The sequence below is a fragment of the Pristiophorus japonicus genome, chromosome 17 (genome assembly GCF_044704955.1).
Source record: "Pristiophorus japonicus isolate sPriJap1 chromosome 17, sPriJap1.hap1, whole genome shotgun sequence".
In the NCBI taxonomy this organism is placed as follows: Eukaryota; Metazoa; Chordata; class Chondrichthyes; family Pristiophoridae; genus Pristiophorus; species Pristiophorus japonicus.
This window is the reverse complement of record NC_091993.1, coordinates 95,465,617-95,487,130: the sequence shown is the minus strand read 5'-3', so window position 1 is coordinate 95,487,130 and position 21,514 is coordinate 95,465,617. Positions and strand designations below refer to the sequence as shown.

At 40.3% G+C, this 21,514-nt stretch overlaps 1 protein-coding gene across 1 annotated transcript in view; it reads left to right on the top strand.

Annotated features, from left to right (window-relative positions):
• The window catches only part of mlnl (motilin-like), a 47,722-nt gene extending 27,372 nt beyond the window's left edge, over positions 1–20,350 (top strand). Inside the window, exons 2-6 of the mRNA XM_070859157.1 lie at positions 15,988–16,136; positions 16,893–17,016; positions 17,256–17,369; positions 19,830–19,938; positions 20,277–20,350. Of these exons, the coding sequence (XP_070715258.1) occupies positions 16,900–17,016; positions 17,256–17,369; positions 19,830–19,938; positions 20,277–20,350 (414 nt within the window). The 5' untranslated portion in view covers positions 15,988–16,136; positions 16,893–16,899. The remainder of the gene's footprint in view (positions 1–15,987; positions 16,137–16,892; positions 17,017–17,255; positions 17,370–19,829; positions 19,939–20,276) is intronic.
• Positions 20,351–21,514: the final 1,164 nt, after the last annotated feature.

Below are 21,514 nucleotides of genomic sequence, written 5' to 3'. Positions count from 1 at the left end.
GCCATGAACTCATTGAATGGCGGTGCAGGCTAGAAGGGCCGAATGGCCTACTCCTGCACCTATTTTCTATGTTTCTATGTTTCTATCATAGCTGTTTTTCTACCTCAACTCCACTTTCCTGCACTATCCCCAAATCCCTTGATTCCCTTAATATCCAAAAATGTATCAATCTCTGTCTTAAATATATTCAACAATGAGCATCCACAGTTTCACCATCCTCTGAGTGAAGAAATGTCTCCTCATCTCAGTCCTAAATGGCCGATCTCTTATTCTGAGACTGTGATCCCTGGTTTTAGACGCCCCAGCCAGGGTAACATCCTCCCTGCATCTACCCTGTCAAGCCCTGTAAGAATTTTGTATGTTGGCATCCTGGTGCACATAGAGCTGGATACCAGAGCTAACCAGTCCCTCATGAGCGCCCAACAATTTGAGAGACTATGGCCACACAGAGCTAGCAGGCCCAAATTGGAACGCATTGAGACACAGCTACGTACGTACATCAAAGAGATCACCCCAGTGCTGGTCAGTGCAAACTTGGTGGTAATGCATAATAGATCACAGAACCGGCTGACAGTCTGGATTGTTCTGGGAAATGGCCCCGCGCTCTTGGGGAGGAGTTGGCTAGCTGAGATGAATTGTAAATGGGGGGATGTGCACGCCATTTCATCCATGGTGCAAAGTTCATGCTCCCAGGTATTGCAAAAATTCGAGTCACTCTTTCAACCTGGTGTCGGAACGTTCAAGGGCACGAAAGTAGTGATACACATCTCTCCGGACACCAGACCAGTGCACCACAAAGCCAGAGAGGTGCCGTACGTGATACGTGAAAAAATTGAAAGCGAACTGGACAGGCTGCTCAGAGAGGGCATAATTTCGCCCGTTGAATTCAGCGACTGGGCAAGTCCCATTGTTCCCGTCCTCAAAGCAGATGGCTCGGTTAGGATTTGTGCCGACTACAAAGCCACCATCAACCGAGTGTCGCCGCAAGACCAATAGCCGTTCCTGAGAGCGGAGGACCTTTTTGCCACGCTGGCTGGTGGTAAGCAGTTCACGAAGCTGGACCTCACTTTAGCCTACATGACTCAGGAACTGGCTGAAGAATCCAAGTTTCTGACCACCATCACGACACACAAAGGATTATTTGTTTACAATAGGTGCCCGTTTGGCATTCGTTTGGCAGCGGCTATCTTTCAGCAAAACATGGAAAGCTTGCTCAAGTCCATCCCTGGAACAATCGTGTTCCAAGACGACATCCTTATAATGGGTCGAGACACTGAGGAACACCTCCGCAACCTGGAGGAGGCGCTACGCCGATTGGAACGGGTAGGCCTGCGGCTGAAAAAGGCTAAGTCCTGTTTTTGGCCCCAGAGGTCGAGTTCCTGGGCAGGAGGGTTGCCGCAGACGGGATCCGGCCCACTGAATCAAAAACTGAGGCGATTCGCCAGGCGCTCAGGCCCGTCAACACGTCGGAGTTGCGATCATTCCTGGGACTCTTGAACTATTTTGGGAACTTCCTGCTGAACTTAAGCACATTGTTGGAGCCGTTACACATGCTCCTCCGTAAAGGTTGTGAATGGTCTTAGGGGGATTGTCAAGAACGGGCTTTCAATAAGGCGAGGAACCTGCTGTGTTCCAACAAACTGTTGACTTCGTATGACCCCTGTAAAAAACTGGTTTTAACATGCGATGCGTCATCCTACAGGGTTGGGTGTGTTTTGCAGCAGGGTAACGATGATGGCCGACTCCAACCAGTGGCTTACGCCTCCAGGTCGCTCTCCAGAGCGTGGATACGGCATGGTCAAGAAGGAGGCACTCGCGTGTGTGTACGGTGTGAAAGAAATGCACCAGTACCTTTTTGGTAGACGGTTCGAGCTAGAGACGGACCACAAGCCGTTAACATCCCTGTTGTCCGACAGCAAGGCTGTCAACACTAATGCGTCAGCTCGCATACAGCGATGGGCCCTCACGCTGGCTGCGTATGACTACACCATACAGTACCAGCCAGGCACCGAAAATTGCGCTGACACGCTCAGCAGGCTCCCACTGGCTACCACTGAGGAGGCGTCGGGGCAGAACGCCGAGATAGTCATGGCCGTTGAGGCTTTTGACACTGCGGGCTCCCCCATCACAGCCCGCCAGATCAAACTCTGGACCAATAGGGACACCCTCCAATCCATGATAAAGAAATGTGTCCTGACTGGGGACTGGGCGCCCGCACACAGGGCGTGCCCCGAGGAAGTCAGATCATTTCAGAGACGGATGGATGAACTCTCCGTCCAAGCCGACTGCCTGTTATGGGGCAGCCAAGTAGTCATGCCCCAGAAAGGAAGGGAAGCGTTCATCCGGGAACTTCACAGCGAGCACCCTGGCATCGTGTTAATGAAGGCCATTGCCCGGTCACACGTGTGGTGGCCGGGGATTGACTCAGACCTGGAACACTGGGTTCGCAGGTGCATGACGTGTGCTCAGCTGGGCAATGCCCCCAGGGAGGCCCCACTCAGCCCGTGGCCCTGGCCCACCAGGCCATGGTCACGTATTCACTTGGACTATGCGGGCCCGTTCATGGGAAAAATGTTCCTGGTCGTTGTCGATGCATACTCGAAGTGGATCGAGTGCATCATATTGAACTCGTGCACGACATCCATCACTGTGGAGAGTCTGCATACGGTTTTCGTGACCCACGGCTTGCCGGACATCCTGGTCAGCGATAATGGCCCATGTTTTACCAGCCATGAATTCCAGGAGTTTATTTCAGGCAATGGGATCAAGCACGTCCTGACAGCGCCGTTCAAGGAGGCCTCCAATGGCCAGGTGGAACGGGTGGTCCAAGTCATAAAGCAGGGCATGCTACGCATCCAAGGACCCTCCCTTCAGTACCGCCTATCGCGCCTCCTGCTAGCCTACAGGTCCTGGCCGCACTCGCTCACGGGAGTTCCGCCAGCGGAACTCCTCATGAAACGCACGCTCAAGATGCGGCTGTCCCTCATTCACCCAGCCCTGGCAGACATTGTTGAGGGCAAGCGCCAGTCCCAAACCGAGCTCCATGATCGAGGCTCAAGGGGGAGGTGTATAGAAATAGATGACCCGGTATTTGTTCTTAACCATGCTTTGGGACCCAAATGGCTTGTGGGCACCGTAATTGGCAAAGAAGGAAACAGGATCATGGTGGTCAGACTGAACAATGGGCAGATATGCCGCAAACACTTGGAGCAAGTAAAGACAAGGTTCAGTGCAGACATGGAGGAACCGGAAGAAGAGCATGATGAGATAGCACCCACACCACTGCCAGCGCACGAGCAACAAAGACAGCCCTTAGCATGCACAGTCCCTGCGACCAGCCCGGACAGGCCGGCATCACCTCAAGTGACAGAGACGCGTGCTGAGGCTCAGCCACCAGAGCCAAACTAAAAGACCTAAGGGGGGGAGGTGATATCATGTATTTCACCATCTTGCAATACTATAAGTATGTAACTGTAACTCATGCATACTGTACCTGTACCCTTGTAATGCACACCCTGACCATAGGGAGTGAGCTCCTCACCTGGGCTTCCAGGTATAAAAGGGGAGATCCCACCCAGGATCAGGACTCTTCAGTCCTGGAAATAAAGTGAAGGTCACAGAGTGACCGTGTCTGATCTATCCATGCCTAGTGTGAGTTTGTAACAAGGTGCAGAGACACTACACCCTCATTCATGCCTTTGTTACCTCTAGACTTGAATACTCCAACTCACTCCTGGCTGGCCTCCCACATTATAAATGCTCAAACAGCGGTGGCCGTGCCTTCAGCTGCCTGGGCCCTAAGCTCTGGAACTCCCTCCCTAAACCTCTACGCCTCTCTACCTCTCTTTCCTCCTTTAAAGATGCTCATTAAAACCTACCTCTTTAACCAAGCTTTTGGTCATCTGCCTTAGTTTCTTTTTTTGTGGCTTGGTGTCAAATTTATCTGTTTTGTCTTGTAACACTGCTGTGAAGCGTCTTGGAACATTTTACTACATTAAAGGTGCTATATAAATACAACACCATATTAGTTCAAGATGCTTTGAGGTCTGCATGAAAAATAAAAATATAAAAATAATTTAGAGACTGTGTAGTGGTTTCAGCTACAGCGCACAGACCAAGTCACTGTCAATCTAAAGAAGGATGTTATTCTTGCATTGGCCTGTTGGTTATGCATATGCTTTGAAATTGTTACCAAATATTTGGCATTCATAATTTATCCCATTGGCAGTTCTCATGAAGGAACATGCAAACATTTAAATGTAATTAAACTTTTAATAACTCCTGAAATAAGCAGCTCCATTAGCCATTATATATGAATGCACAGTATGAAATGCAAATATAAATGTAAATGAGGTATTGCCCCTTTAAAATGTTTATTACTGATATAGCTTTGGTCTGCTAAGGTAAAGCAGTAACCAATGAGACACTGTAATATGATTTACAGCATTGTTAACTGAGTTCTTCTCTAGCTGGTTTAAGAAATTGGTTCCTGAAATAAATTCATTTTAACAAGCTGTTCTTAAGCACCTTGAAAAGACTTGCTTGAATCTTTTCTAATCCCTCTGATGCCCTGTATTTGTCTGGATTTGCACACATCATGAATGAAGGATAATGAAATGCTATTATAACCTTCCATTGCAAACTTAAGTTAAAATAAAAATTACAGATTGTTTTTGCTTATCTTTTCTTCATTAGATTTTATCAAGTATTGTTTTCTTTCTTTAAGTTAGGTTTTGATCTATTTAACTTTCAGTTAGACCTTTGTCTATTTTTTTAAGTATCTACTAAGGCACATTTTATTTCAATTTTTTGCCTACTTTGTCCATTCATATGTGGAAGTAGGTTCATCCAACATTTATTTTAATATACTGTGAATAACCATTAAACAGCCTAATGCTATGGTTCTGTGAGCTTTGTGACACTGAAATCTTCAGTGAAGAAGTTACATAGGATTGTAATCTGTGAGCTACATGATCCTATTAATGCCAATCAATGCATAATACCATCTGGTACTGCATTGCTCCAGCTGATCAGTTAACTGTACAGTTGGGGTCGTCTTGGTCTATAGATTGTAGTAGTACATGAGGAAATGCTTGTATTCATTGGGTTATTAGAGGAGCTCAAAACTGCTATATTTGAAGCCTTGAACTAAATTATATGAACTAATTATGACATGTATGGGGTTGATGCTTAAAGATACCTTCACTGAAAGATGAATGCTATTCATGTAATAACTGCAAATTTAAAGTGACATTAAGGAAAATTGCCGAAGGTAAAGAAAAGAAAGACATGCATGACCTTAGGATCCTCCAAAGCATTTTACAGCCCATTAAGTACTTTTGAAGTGTAGTTACGTGGCAGCCAATTTGCACACAGCAAGGTCCTTCAAACAGCAATGAACAGGTAACCTGTTTTTGTGATGTTGGTTGAGGGATAAATATTGGTCATGCGATGGGGTAGAACTCCCCAGCTCTTCTTCGAAACAGTGCCATGGGATCTTTTATGTCCACCTGTGAGGGCAAACGGGGCCTCGGTCTCAGCCGAAAGGAAGAAGTCTTAAGGTTGCTTTAAATTTTAACAATAAATTAGAAATGTCTACTATTTCTAACTGAAAGGTATATAGCCAGATTTACTTCTTGGCAAAGGTAGATGAACCTGTTGGTTTGATTTGACAAGTACATTTTGTTGTTGATTGCTTGAGCCATCACATCTTGGGTGGAGTCAGGACAGTTGGATGACTATAACTGTTATGTCTTTAGATGCTCTGATAATGACTCCATGAGGCAATGTATTGTACTTGAACTGTAGTGACCTTAGTCTATTTAATGTAACTCCAGAGTGAGGATCACACATGGTGGCCTGCCTTTTATGCTAGGCCTGGTACACTATACAGGTAACCTACAAGACTCCCACTGCAGTGCCCTCTGGTGGCACATCATATGTAATAGTACAAGGAGTAAACATGTTTGGATACATGACATCAACCAACTACCCTGAGCAGCTTTTAAGAGGCACATTGATCTGGTCTGTTGTGGCAGTGATTTCAGGACACCGTTCTGACATGACCCTCAATAATTTCTGATATTCTTTCTTATGTCGGAGGAGAATAAGGACTGAAATTGATAGTCTTAATCAATGTGTTGTTGCTACTGGAGTTTATTCCACATCTGCAAAACATAGAGAAGATTTACTTTTACTTCTAATAATTACTAATGCATTTTTAATACGCTTTCAAATAATTTGTCTGAAAGAAAACATTTGTTTTTAAATAAAGTGTTTGTTATTTTCTTACACTTAATATATATATAGACCACATATTTGTTTGTGATATCACTTTGATTTTTAATTCAATGCAACATTATTTCAATTAAAAATTCTAATAAAAGTGTTAATCTGTTTGTATTGTGGTGTGTAATCATTTTACATGGTTTAAAAGGGCAGGCTTCATGAAAAAATGTTCGGCAAATTCTTTTTTTAGTTTCTGACGGAAAAGCACCAAAGAAGCCATGTGTCATTTTCATTACAATTACTACATGCAATTGTTAATTTCAGTGCAATTTATATCATCAGATTGTATTTACTGTACAAACAATTGTTTGTCACAGTTTATATTTTGCAAAGACATTTTTATTTTAAAGACGCAAGCTTAAAACCGAAAATGAATGTCAATAAAATATCAACCTCATATTTTTTCAACATAGGCTAATTAAATTTGTATACTTGATAACAACAGACAAGGGAGAAGGAGAACAGGGCAAGTTTACACAACGTATGGTTTCGGAAGTCCTAGTCATCTGCTAATGAGATTTGCACATTGCTTCTTGAATAGGATTAAACCTTCAGACACTCATTGGCTCTGATCCAAAATAAATGGTGTCAGTCACTTACGGTGCAGTACATCGATCTAAAGCAGGATATCTGCACACGTATGTATATCATATTGTTCCAGCAGATGAAAGGCATAAGGGAGCTAACAGAATAAATTTGGCCAATGAAAGATTTTTGCTTCTGCTTTTCTAAAATTTTCAAGAACGATTGTGAAAAGTGAATTTGTGGGGACATAAATAAGTATCTAATTGCTTTTTATATCATTACATTATTCTTGCAACATTGTCACAAACCTTCGTGGGTGTCCAGTAAAAAGTAATTATTTCGTAGGTAGGCTATCCAACATACACTGTCAACAGCTGAGAAAAATGAGCTAAACATTTAAGCTTCTTTTTAGCTCCACCACTTTGGAAAGTTAACGAAACCAAGTCACGGTAAGATGTAATTTTGGCACTGAAATTCCGATGTTCCGGGTCCGTACGAAGTTTCTACGGACCCGGGAAGGCATCGAAAAAGCAGGTTTTCAGCGCGGAATGCGCATGCACTGAAAACTGGCTTTTCCGATCTGTCAAGTTTTTAGCTTGACAGATCTCGCGCATATCAGGAGCGAGGACACTTGCAGGACAAGATTTCAGATATTTACGAATATCTTGCCCAACAAATGTCCTTTAAAATCTTGTGCCTGAAAAAGCAGGTGTATAGCCTACTTTTACAGGTGCAAGTGTTTAAAAACATGCATAAACATTTTAAAATAAAGTTATAAAAACACAATGTATTGTTTAAAAATCCTCCCCAATATGGTAAGTTTATTTTAAGGCTTAATTAAAAAAACTTTTTTAAAAAGTCGGGAAAATATATATTTTGATAACAACTTTAATTTAAATGATTGTTAAATATGTAGTTTATTTTCTATTTTTTATTGTGTTTTGGGTGTTTGGGAGGGGTTTCTCATTCATAGTAATAGGAATTCTGGACTTACGGAACTCCTATTACTATGAATGAGAATCTATACTACACCTGATTGGCTGCTGTCACCAGATCCCGGCCTGCGCATGTCCCCACGGGCACGTGCTGCGATGCGCAGTCACGAGAGGCCTCAGGCTCGAAAGTTCCAATGGGCGCAGCAGCAACAGGTAATCTTTTTTCTCTTTTTCTTCCGTTTTCCCGCGGGAAGAGCTCTACCGGAATTTCAGAGATTTCAGTACTGTTGGCAATCTGCTACCAACCATAAATAAGGATATTTAGGCCAATTTTCATAAAGCTATGTGATGTCAGCATATTTATTTTGATTTGTATCTCCAGTTTTTCCTTAAAGCTTTTTTTCTGAAAAATTATTTTCATAAAAAGAAAGCAGTTTCCCTTAGATTTGTAGATTTATTAAAATGACTGTTCCCAAAAAGTCTTCCAACATTGATTGACACATTAAAAGGAAAACCCTAGGGCTGGATTTTTGGGTCTTCTCCACTCCGTTTCTCGCCCTGGAGCGGCAGCAATGGCAGCGGTGAGGTGTTTTGGCCGGATAGTCGGCCTCCAGCGCCCCGCAGCAATCCGCGGGTCTTTTTTAGCAGTGGCGCTGAGCAGCACCACATGGAAGAGCTGTGCCCAGTGTGCAACGCCCCTGGTACAAGTTTGGACTATTATCCGACCCGTATGCCGCAAAGCGCGCCTCACACTTACCGCCTGGGAAATCAGGGCGGTCCAACCATCCCGACAGGGGAGAGGTAGGTAAGGGACTCCTTAGGTAAGTGTGATTGTTTTTTCTTTAATTTTTTTTTCCGATTTGGATTGTGGTGGCATGGGAATGTTCTTGTGGTTTTTTTTTTAGTTTTTATTTTACCACCTCCTTCAGGCGTCTCTCGGAGCGCTCCCAGCCCAGATCTTTAGCTCGGGAGTTTCCCATTCTAGTGCCCAGAGTGGTGTACAGCGCCTCCCTTAACGCTGCGCCCCCAGGACCCTGCTGCCCAAACTTACCTACTGGAGTGCAAACTATTCCCGGGCTACCTTTCCTGCCCCACCACCATTACCGCCCCAGAAACATCAAAGCTGAAAATCCAGCCCTATCTTCCTAATGTTCTTAATTCTTTGAGTTGGATTTTAGGTCTTTATTGGCTGAACGTTGAGCATTACTTACCCTGACACTTTTATTCTACACAATCCTTCGAAGATAGCAAGTTCTGAAAATTGTATTAACTTCCCCCACACTTGTCTCCTGTGCCTGCTTGATCTTCTGGTTAGTAGCAGGTTACCAGTCCAATTCTCCATAATCCAGAGGGTCTCATTGGTAAATCAACCTTTCTCCCTTCATTAGAGCTCCAATTTGTACACAACTCGAGATGCCTATTAAATTAATTAATGTGTGATTCAGCATCATTATTTCAGTCATTCTGATTCGTCCATTGTGCATTAGTTATAATGCGTCCTAACATGTCCATGCTTTTGCAATGTTCTATGAGTAAACCTGCATGTTCCTATGATTGAATTAAAAATAATGGAAGAACAATAAAAAAAAATTAAGAATCAATGCCATAAGAACAAACGAATCCCCACATTACAACAATAACTCCAAAAGTACTTCATTGGCTGTAAAGCACATTTAGATGTCGGATGGTCGTGAAAGACGCTATATAAATGCAAGTCTTTCTTTAAATCTTTTTTTTTATAAAAGCATGTAGACTCTACTCAATCAATTAAGGACAAAGAATGATCAGGAGCTTGGAAAGAGCTTACAAACTCTCCATGAGGGTGCAGCTATACTGCCACTTTTATATTGGTGTGGATGAAAAAGAGACAGTATTACTCTGGAGTAACATCCCAATCTGAGTCGAGAGGCGTAGTATGACACCACGTGAGGAGGCAATCTTACACTTCTTGGGTTTGATGCTGCAGTGTGAAAATTGGTTTAAAAACCTCTTCAGACTCTTATAAACTCACCTGGAGCATTTTGTAATGTGTCAAAAAAGTGAAAATGCGTGCTGATAGTCTCACAATTTCAACTGGAAATGAAATTCTATGCATTGGTATGAGTAAATATGTACAGGGCTCTTTGAGTGCAATTTGCAGCTCGACAGTACAATACAGGTACTGCAAGGCTGAAATAGATTCTATAGTTACTGATCTAAGACTAGTATAAACACAGTCTGAGATAGGACTAGGGAAAAGGTTGCAACAGAGGAGACTTGTAATATTACAGTTTATCAGAAGGAGTTATATTTTATTAGGAGTTAAAACAACAGTAATTGTCAGATATGTATGCTTGGGTTTACAAGCCACCAGGTGGCGCCACTGTCAGGGGTCATTGGGCTGTGCGCATGTGTGTCACGCGACATTTCTATCAATGATCCTATGTATGTACTGAATTATGATCAAGGTCCCAAATGGATCGCCGGTACTGTTACGGCCAAGGAGGGTAACAGAGTGTTCATCGTTAAGCTCAAGAATGGGCAGTCATGCAGGAAACACGTCAATCAGATAAAGCTACGGCACACAGATGAACCGGAACAGTCTGAGGAAGACACAATCAGTCACCAACCAACCTACCCTCAGTCATCAGAGGACTCCGCTGTCATCAATGAATCTGGACTTTCAATCACTGACATGGTCAATGAATCTGGACTTTCAATCCCTGACGTGGTCATTGCCACTCCCATCAGATCGGCTACCCAGCCCCCAGTCATAACAGATTCAGAACGCTCACCCAAGGCTGGAGTTGAATTGAGACGTTCAACTTGGGAGCGGAAAGCCCCGGACCGTCTCAATTTGAAAAAGAACGTTACTAAAATCTTAAAGGGGGATATTGTCATGTATGAATGCTTCGACTTACTAGCCACCAGGTGGCGCCACTGTCGGAGGTCATTGGGCTGTGCGCACGTGTGTGCGGCCCAGGTATTGAAGGCCAGCCATCTTGTAATGTAATCACTTTGGGTCCGAATAAAGAAGAGCCAGGTTTGTACCTGTTCGGAGTTTACAGTATTCAGTCTATTGAGCTATTGCATACACAGCAGTAATGTTGCAGAGTAATGTTTAAGTAAGACAGCAGAATTTCTGACAGGCCATATTATGAACAGTATTGTGATTTATTTGATATATTTGTTAGAACTATCGTAGATTACAAATTGTAGACATAAGTTATTATTTAAATAGAGAAAGATTGCAAAGTGCTGCAGTACAGCGAGACCTGGGGGTACTTGTGCATGAAACACAAAAGGTTAGTATACAGGTACAGCAAGTGATCAGGAAGGCCAATGGAATCTTGACCTTTATTGCAAAGGGGATGGAGTATAAAAGCAGGGAAGCCTTGCTACAGCTATACAGGGTATTGGTGAGGCCACACCTGGAATACTGCGTGTAGTTTTGGTTTCCATATTTACGAAAGGATATACTTGCTTTGGAGGCAGTTCAGAGAAGGTTCACAAGGTTGATTCCGGAGATGAGTGGGTTGACTTATGGGGAAAGGTTAAGTAGGTTGGGCCTCTACTCATTGGAATTCAGAAGAATGAGAGGTGATCTTATCGAAATGTATAAGATTATGAGGGGGTTTGACAAGGTGGATGCAGAGAGGATGTTTCCACTGATAGGGGAGACTAGAACTAGAGGGCATAATCTTAGAATAAGGGGCCGCCCATTTAAAACTGAGATGAGGAGAAATTTCTTCTCTGAGGGTTGTGGATCTGTGGAATTCGCTGCCTCAGAGAGCTGTGGAAGCTGGGACATTGAATAAATTTAAGACAGAAATAGACATTTTCTTAAACGATAAGGGAATAAGGGGTTATGGAGAGCGGGCAGAGAAGTGGAGCTGAGTCCATTATCGGATCAGCCATATTATATTAAATGGTGGAGCAGGCTCGAGGGGCCATATGGCCTACTCCTACGTCTATTTCTTATTTTCTTATGTTAATTTTCAATAGCACATAGCTCCCTTTTTTCTGTTGAGTTACATTGTGAACAATGAAATATTAGGAAATAACTCACTGTACAAATCTCACTTTGAGTAATCCTCTGTTACTGCATTCTAATCTTTGTTCAAAGTGCCTAATCCAATCAACTTCAGTATAATTGTTTTTCTTTAAATGAATACCCTGCGCATTTTCTGATTCTTTAATAAAGCTTTTTCATCTTCAATTACTTTCCTTTAAAATCAATCCAATGTATTATAAAGCAATTTGATATAATGTTACATAGTAATCTAAAGTATTAACTAATTCAAAAAATATACATACAACAATAAACCTACATTATTTTAATCATGCCCAGACTGTTTTGGAAAAAAAAACAAGAAAAACGTCACATTCTTGTGTTTTTATTGAAAGAAAAAAGTAAAAAAGATGTGAGTATGGGATGGTTAAAGCAGCATAGATATACAAAACATACTGGTGTGTAACTGCAACTGACACAACTCTGAAATAAACTCAGTGTGAAAGTGGTCTTACCAAGAGATGAGATGCAAAGCAATATAAAATTTAAAATAATAAAAGTATTATCTTCAAAACAGAAGTCACTAAAATTACTTCAATTACTTAAACTCTAAGATTACTTAAAATGGCAAAATCTGAACAACTGTTTTAAATTTTATGCAAAACTGCAAATCTCTTTACGTCATATCACGGTTATCTTGCTTGATTCCGTTAATTGCAAAGGTCAAACTGTTACTATACAATGCCACGGACATAATATTGTTTGTGTATCTATTTGTATTTGTTGAAATGACACCAATAAAAGCCATGGCAGCTAGGTCCTGTCCAAGTGCTTCCTGTTTTTATTGCAGTTATTAGTGAGATGGATTATTTTGTATATTTTTACAAAGGCATTAAAGTATTTGGTGAGGCTCCCAGTTTCCTTCAGTGCAACACTTGTTAATGCTGTAATAAAATCGAATGCCATATTCCCCAGTGAGACCACTATTTTTACATCAGTTCTTGACACAAGCGGTTGTACACTGCTGTTTGACAGCAGACCTATGGAACTCAATATAAGCTACAGGAATGTATCGCAATATGGAGCAGCTAGAACAGACTTTGCAGAGATCGTATAGTATTTTTGTGTATACCTATGTAAGCTATATTTCATTAACTATTAAAAGGTTACACAAAAATACATTTAACTTCTGCAAATAACATGGCCTCAAGCATTTAACACTGAAATGTAGTTTGATTAGTGAAAATTTGTAACAAATCAAATATATATCAAATAATCTTGAATTCATAAGATATTTATTTCCATACAGGGTATAATCACTAGTCTATTCTGTATCTAATTTCAGGTTTATAGAAGCAGCTGAAGTTAGTTTTAATGATTCCTGAAGTGTTGCCTATCCTGTGAACTAATATTTTTCTGATTGATTCTTATCAATTGTTAACTTGTCACACTTGCACATTTCATATAGCGTGCTGTCTAATATGATGCACCCAAATTTCTTCTCAACCAATTTCACCTCTACTCCTCTAATGAAGGTATTGACTCTTCAATGAGGTACATTTCCACAGGTATCAGTCATTCTGAATATCTTGACCAATAGACCATTCTTAATGCGTGAGCCTCGACATTCACCAGGCTATTTGACTGAGGGGGCTATTATTGACAAGATTGATCCTGTCCTCAGCAGACACAAATGAACTTCCAGCATGCGTCAATGGATAACTATTACAAGCATGATTCCTGGCCGATTTCCCCCTCTCTAACCCAGGAAGCTGAGACGACATATAATGTCACTACTTTCATTTGATTAATATCAGCTAACAGCAGAGCGGGGATTAAACTCGTGATCTTCCTGATTATGTTAAAGTTACACACTTCTATAGCAACATGTCTTAATGGGGGAAACCCTTTCTTTTATAAATTGCAATCTGTCTCCATTAGTCCAGAAATCCAGAGTTGCAATTAAGGAGGGAGCCTGATCACTGAGGCTGCCGTTATACGCAACTTTCGGTCTCAGGCTGGTATCTATGGATCGCAATACACAGCTGGAAGACCAGAGGTAGACCGCTAGATGCATATCTCTCCAGGCTGCAGTACAGTCAGCCAGAAAAGATCTATGCTCTTTGAGACATGCGCAGAGCTCTACTTTTTTGTGTAGCTCATTTTTAATCATGGACGAGAGAAGCTGGCATTATTCATTCTATCATAATATTAAAAATTATTTCACAGAAAGTTTTAAAAGTTCCCAGATGGTTTATCTGGGCACTTTTTAAATATGATTTTACAGGGGGAGATATGGTCAAATCATTAACTTGGCCCTACTTTAACCTCAAGTATAACTGTTCTTTCTTAGAGTGCATTTATGCTACCAGTTTGAAGTATCTGTTCTAGCCAAGAAGTTGTCATTTGTATTTCTTGGCTCAGGCTGGAATTCTCCTGCCCAGGAAAGAACTGGATTTATGTGGTTACGGGCATGTGCTAAGCTCCCTTTCCAATCATCAATTTTAAATGTTTTGAAAGTGTGAGTGAAAATGTCTGCACTCTCTAACAATTTAATTCAATTCTGTATAAGTGTATAACATGCTACATTTTTAAAACAGCGTTGGCATCAATGAGCCAAGCAGGGTAAGGCAGCCTATTCCAGTCCTTCGCTCCATTGAATCAATGAACCCTTACTTGTGCCATCATTACAATTGCTGGTTGCAATTTGCGAACAAATTGAGAAGCTGGGAGAATTCATTCTCTCATAATATTAGATTATTAAAAAGATTCTATTCAAAGTTTTGAAAGTTTCCAGATGGATTGCCTAGGTAGTTTTAAACTAGAATATCACATGATGCTGAAGTAATACTGCAATGAGTGAAAACTCAAACTAGTTTGAGAAGGCCTCTCAGAGTTGGTTCAGTGCACGTATTTGAATCTGATAGCCAAGCTCTGCTGCCGCTTTCACATTGTTGCACACCCAAAACCCATTTAAATCAAAACAAAAGTGATAGATCCGAAATTGATGGACTTACCGTCCGCAGCCGCCAAGTTTTCTTGGTGGTCTCCCTGGTTTCTGGGCGGTCTCCCCTCCAAGCGAGTTTGGTGCAGTCCTCCCGCCGGCGGGGAGGGAAGACCGCTGGGTACCGTCCACTGACGTCCGCTGGCGTGCGTTGCCCAGAAGAGTCGCCAGTTTGGTCCAGGCGATCCTCCGCTCCAGCAGGGGAAAAGACCAGCGCCTGGAGGCAAGTCTTACCTCAACGGTAAGTATGAAGACCTGCAAAAAAAGGTTAGTCCACTTTTCTTTCTTTTTTTTGCTGTGATTTAGGTGGATGGGGTCCCCTGAAGGATTTCTAGTGTTTTTTTTATGTTTTGAGCATTTTTCACTTCAACAGTGTCCCCTTCCCTGGGCCTGACTCAATCCTCGGCGGTACTTTGCCGAGGATTGCATTTGCCGCCGAGAATGGAAGCTGCCGCCAAGAATCGGCGCGTAAGTGCCATTTTTGCCGCCGGGCGATCTTTCCCAGATTTTTCCATGAACCTTCCGCCCAAAATACCGTCAGGATCTCAGTGGTCCTTTGGACGGTACTTAGGCAGAACTTAGCGGTAATCAATTTCGGGCCCACGGAATTGTTCAGGCTTAGGAGGCATATGAAAAGATGTCTGTATCTTTTTCACGGATTTGTGAAATTGTGGCATTGAACTATGCATCTGGAGAATATCAGAAGCACACAATGGGCAGACTGTGCCTACATAAGATCAAACCGTTTTTTTCATGTAAATAAAACATTGTTGGGTATCTATCAGAACTTGAAATCTGCTTTATAACATAACATTTTTCGCTAATGTTTTTACTGAGAATGTTGCTCCTAATTAGGTTTATTTGGTTTATGTTTCATTTAGAAAATTAATCTGAACCTGTGATTTTGCCTTTAAAAAATTCTAAATCTGTAATAAATAAAAAATATAGTAAAACAGAAATCAAACCTGACATTTGGATAATGACTTTACTGCTAATATTATCAAAAAATACAACCCCATAAAAATAATACTGCACAAATCTGGACAACTGAATAATCTATCAATCAATATACATTAACTGTCATCGCATTGTAATGTGATTTTTGAATACAAACCTACAAGTAATATTTTTCATATTTATTGCATTTCAAGGATGAGTGCTGTAGAGAGTAATTCTAGAGAATAAGAAACACCTTTGTTTCTATGAAAACTAAATATTTTAATCGGGGTTTTTTTTTGTTTCAGAAGGCAATGCTTTATATTGCTATGGTACAAGGAAGAGCCATACAATAAAATAATTACCTCTCAACTATATAAAAGCCCAGCAAGCAAGCGAGCTATCTTAAAAGGAGAATTGCACAGCAGAGCAACTCAACTAGGAAAAAATCACAACGGTAAATACTGCACTTATATATCAGTACTGTATTTTTATAAGGATTTAGAAATGTGAATGTGGTTTGTTGAATGCATTTATGGGGAGTTATAGTCAAGTCATAAACCTGTGTCTGCTTTAACCTTAAATGTGGCATTTATTCCTTAGGGTGCATCTATACAGCAGCCTGAAGTATCGGTTCTTATACTAAGTTGTAGTCATTTACACTGCCAAGAAGAGAGCTCTGCATATACATGTTTACAGGCTTGGGTTATGCTCCACTTCTGATTATTTATTTTCAAGTGTCTTGAGTGGGAGTGGGAGTGCATAACTTTTCTCTGGAGATCCAAGATTCTCTGAGCAATTTTTATACAAAAATGGGAAGGTACATTGGTCATATTTGCACTGGAAGGGAGAGGGTAATTGTAAATGCAGTTTACAATTACTTTCAAAATTATAGCTTTAAAACAAATTAATTGTGTTTCTGAACAGTTATTTTTTCAACAATTCCTGGTTCTGTTTGTTTTCTGTCTTTCTAACATTTGCAATTATCAAAGATATTTGATATTTAGATAAATGTAATGTTGATTGTTCATGGTTTGAAATTAGTACCTGACATCTCCAACCAAGTATAGCTGCTCTACTGTATGTAAGTCTGGATGAATGAATGACTATATGCATACATTATTTACTGCTGTGGTGTATTTTTCACACACATTGACTGATCTGGGTTAAAGCATTTATTAATTATTTAATATATATATATTTTTACTTTCAGGTCAAAGATGGTTTCCAAGCAAATAATGATAAGCCTTGTAGTGGTTTATGTTGTGGCAATGCTGGCTGAAGAAACTGAGGGCTTCCTGAGTTTCCTGAGCCCAAATGATTTTCAAAAGAATCTTGTACGTAAAACAATTATTTTACAGTTTAAATAATTGTCTCTTCGTGCTGTAAGCAGTGGCTGATTGTGCCATTTGCTCTTTGAATACACATCTACTGAAGAAACAAGGGTCACATAATAATGCATAGTGTTACAATACAGATATAGTCCAATCATGCTCCAAGAAACTCACATCTGATTTTGTTAGGAATTATTTACTGTAATCGAAATGCCACTTGACAATATCTTCTTGTTTCAAAGGAAAATGACAGAATCAGATTGGGGAAAAAAGTGCCAGTGAACCGCCAACAGCGATCTGAAGAAAGTAGCTTATCAGAAGTGTTGGGTCCAGAGGTCATGAAAGACGTAATAAAGGTATGTAAATGCAAAAATAGTAGTATGGGTACAACGTCCAAAATTCGGAATCCTAGGGACTGAGTCCGTTCTGGTTTTTGGGTTTTTACGGATTTCAGACAAGAAAATCAATCGTCTGAAATCTGGAATCCTTGAGCGAATCCATGCGGGTTTTGAGCGGCAAAGTCCGAAATCCGACAAAACGAGGATTTCAGACTTGATTTTCTTGTCTGAAATCCAGAGTCCTCGACCGAATCGGTGCCGGATTTTGGGGTTTGCCTCAAAAATCAGATCCATCAGCTATGCACAAAATGTCTGGTTTTTGGACAATTCCAGTTTTCGGAGTTCCGGATTTGGGATGTTGCACCTGTATTGTTCTTTGCACAAACTGCTTCTTCAAATATATATTTACACTGGTAAGAATTCTTGGATTTTTAGCTGTGCTGCAAAACAAAGAATCTCTCAAAGTCTCTCTGTTGTTTAGCAGGAATCATCCACCAACAAAAATTTCAGCTAGCGAATCCGATTATCCTACTTTCATTGCCAATGTGATATATTCTTTACGACATCACAAACACACACATACAAGATGGCTTTACAGGAACTTGTCATATGACCCTGTCACATGATGCTTTTATTATATATACCAGCAGTTGCATTACCACAGTAGCCCACTGGGTGGAGTAGTAGTCCACTAGGGGGAGCTATATTACACCTGTGACAATAATGAAGCATTTCCATTTTGTTTTGGCTTGAAGAGGTTCCTTTAACCCACTCACGAGAGATAAGGGAGTTTAGAAAACAGCTGCAGTCAGAATCCATCTCCCAGCTTAAATCAATACAAACACCGTGAGGACAGCCAGGACTGGCTTTCCAACTGAAAGACTGCAAAGAAGAATCAAGCCACTTTTAAATAAGCACATGCTTTGCGATTTACTGAGTTGTGTGGGTGACTGCCAGTTATTTTTGAATATATCTGACAGTTATTCAAATCCAGCAACTGTTTTCGGGGCTATTTAATGAACTGAATTCAGTTGAATGAAGTAGAGCTAACTGGAATAGAGATACATTGAGATGTTTGGAAGCTTCAGAGAGGTAGGTTAGACTAGCTAGCTCCTGCAGTTAGAAAAGACCACTAGAAGAAAAAGCTGAATACATAAAAGTTATCTACAAAAGAATAGCTTACCTCATAGATTTTTTGTTCAAGAAGTTGGTTAGTAAAATGTCAACTGAACATCAAAAATTTGAAATGAGCTCTGATCGTGTGATGTTCTGGCATTTTTCAAAGCTGAAAGAATTTTGCTCTGCAGACCCAGAGTAGATCTAGTAGTTTTCTATTTGTTCTCCTGGGTATGGTATCAGAAACTTACCTAGATAACCATGATATCAGGGCCCATGAAGATGCTCTCAAGACTGAAGGAGCTGAGACTCACCTGTGAGAGTAATCTAAAACAAAAGCAAAATACTGTGGATGCTGGAATCTAAAATAAAAACAGAAAATGCTGGAAATCTCAGCGGGTCAGGCAGCATCTGTGGAGAGAGAAACAGAGTTAACGTTTCAGGTTGATGACCCTTCGTCAGAGTAATCTAAAATATAGAAGTTGAAGCATCCAGAATAGGAGAAACCGAAAAGACCCAAAGACTTAACAGTGTCCAACATTTGAAATTAAAACATACATGAAAGAACATTTAAAATAGAACAGTCCTGCTGTAATATTAATAAGAATAACTTGTTTAACAGCGTTGTTCTATTGATGAATACTATGCAATTATACTATGGTAAAATATTATATTCGAGAAGCATACAAAATGATAGTGTAGGTTGTGGCAGATACTAAAGAATAATTCATTAATATTAAAACCGCTAATATAAAAGTTTGCATGTCTATGTGGTAGGTTTGAATCACCTTTTTTAATTTAACTTGTATTACTTTTGAATAGAATGCACGATACATGTAAAATAGCCCCTCAATAGGTCAGCAGATCATTGGTAAATGTGCTGAGCCAAACAAGACAGAAAGGTCCCAGGTTCAATCCCAGTTGTGTGCTGATTGCAGCTGGGTGAGAGGTAGAGACACTACAAATGGTCAAGTTAAATTTCCCACATAATGTCACAAACCCACCCACCTGAACTCTACTTCCTCTGACTCTGGCCTTTTGTGTAACGCCCCTCTCTTTGCCCCACCATTGACAACTGTGTGCTCAGCTGCCTAGTCTCTATACTCTAGAATTACTTCCCTAAATCCCTGTGCCTTTCCACCTCTAAACCCACCTCTTTGACCAAGCTTTTGGACACTGCTCCTAATATTTCCTGTGGCTTCGTGTCCAATTTTGTCTGATTACACCTCTGTGAAGCAGCATGAAATTTTTTTCCACATTAAAGGCACTAGATAAATTAAAATGGCTGTGGTGGCTGCTTATTTGTTCACAGGAAACATTTGTATCTGATTTTGTCATTTTCTTTTTTATACATTTTTACAGCTCTGTGTTCCTTTTGAAATTGGAATCAAGATGAATACCAAACAATTTCAGAAGTATGGAGAACTTGTTGGTGAGCAGCTGAATTACATTTTGTCAAAAGGCACAAATGGTAAGATAGCTTTTATTCCATTTTTCCATCCACCTCCTTCCCACATATGACTGAGGGTTCCTGAGAGTTTCTTGACATTAATTTCATAATGTCATTACCTGCACAGATAGAAACTTTTAATGTTTGTTTTTGTTCTTTGGACCAATTGGTGTTCATCTCACCATTTTCACAGTAGGTCTTACAACGTATTGATAAAATGATAAATAAACTATCCTACTGTCTTTAAACTCAACATTTATTTAGTAAAATATAAATGTATATTTCAAAATATTTGGTCTCAAAACTACTGAGTATCAAATTTTAATCATGCTCTTATGAAATTTCCACTCCTATAATAGTTACTGTGCTCTCCAGCTACAAGAAAAACAATATTTGTAATGTTCATGTAAAAGCTAATAAACATGGGAAATAAAACCTGTCAGAGTGCCAGTCTTTCAGTGATTATCAACATCGTTTAGAATTTTCCCATTATATTAATGACACTAGCTCAAGCAAATCAGTATGAATAAAATGAAAACAAAAATGCATAAAAAGTTATGGGCCAAAAATTATATCATGGGATACAAGCTCAATGCATTCATATGAAATTGATTTAGTGAAAGAATTAATCAATTTATTCTAAACAGATTAACACGTCAATAAAATAGTTTTAGTTGATGGCATGAAGTAAAAACCAAATTGCAGCAGGTGATGGAAATCTAAGTTTAGATTCTAGTATCCCATGGTGTCATTTCAGGCTCAATATATCTTATCAGAAAAGTTATCTATACTATTAGAAATCTATTAAGGTAATTATTAAGATTATAATTGTCACATGTCCTCTTTTATCCACAGAAAAATTATCTTAAAATCAAACTTTATTTCTAATGCTTTGATATTGTGTGAGGATAATATTATGTGGAAAGATGTAGAAACACTAAAAGCAATTTCAATTTTTTTTTAACAGACCAATGACGCCTACAAATCAGACTGGTTAAATGTCAATGTATAATTCATAAGTGCTGTATCTGTACATAAAAAGTTGTGAGAAACTGTTGTGTATAGTGAGGTTTAGTAATGAATAAAGTTATAATGTAACTATGACTTATGTGTACTGTCGCATTACTCTGCTTATATGTTTGATGCAGCATTAATTATAACAAATCTGGAACAGCCCTGGATTGATTTTTCCTTCACTCTTTGGATTCTTATAAAACTTCCCCCTCACTTTTCTCCCCTTCTCTCCTTAACACAGTGACTCATGCTGAGATATGGTTCCAGGGGCACGAGCAGCCCTCCAATATCTCGCACACATATCTCTCCTCTAACTGTCAGCCCAGATAGTGAGTGTTGCCAGGATATTCAAATGTGGGAGCATCACAGCTGAGCCCAATCCTTCCTGTCCCCTCCCCCAATATCTAAACACCCTAATTTTCCAGCAAGGATCATTGGACAGCAATCAGGAGTCAGAATCGGTTTGTTTTGTTACTATTACTTGCCAAGAGACACAGAAGCAAACTTTTGCATCCCTATCGGTGCCTTAGCTGGGACCTGCTAACTCAGCAAAGACAAGTATTCCATCCAGAGTCTTATTGAT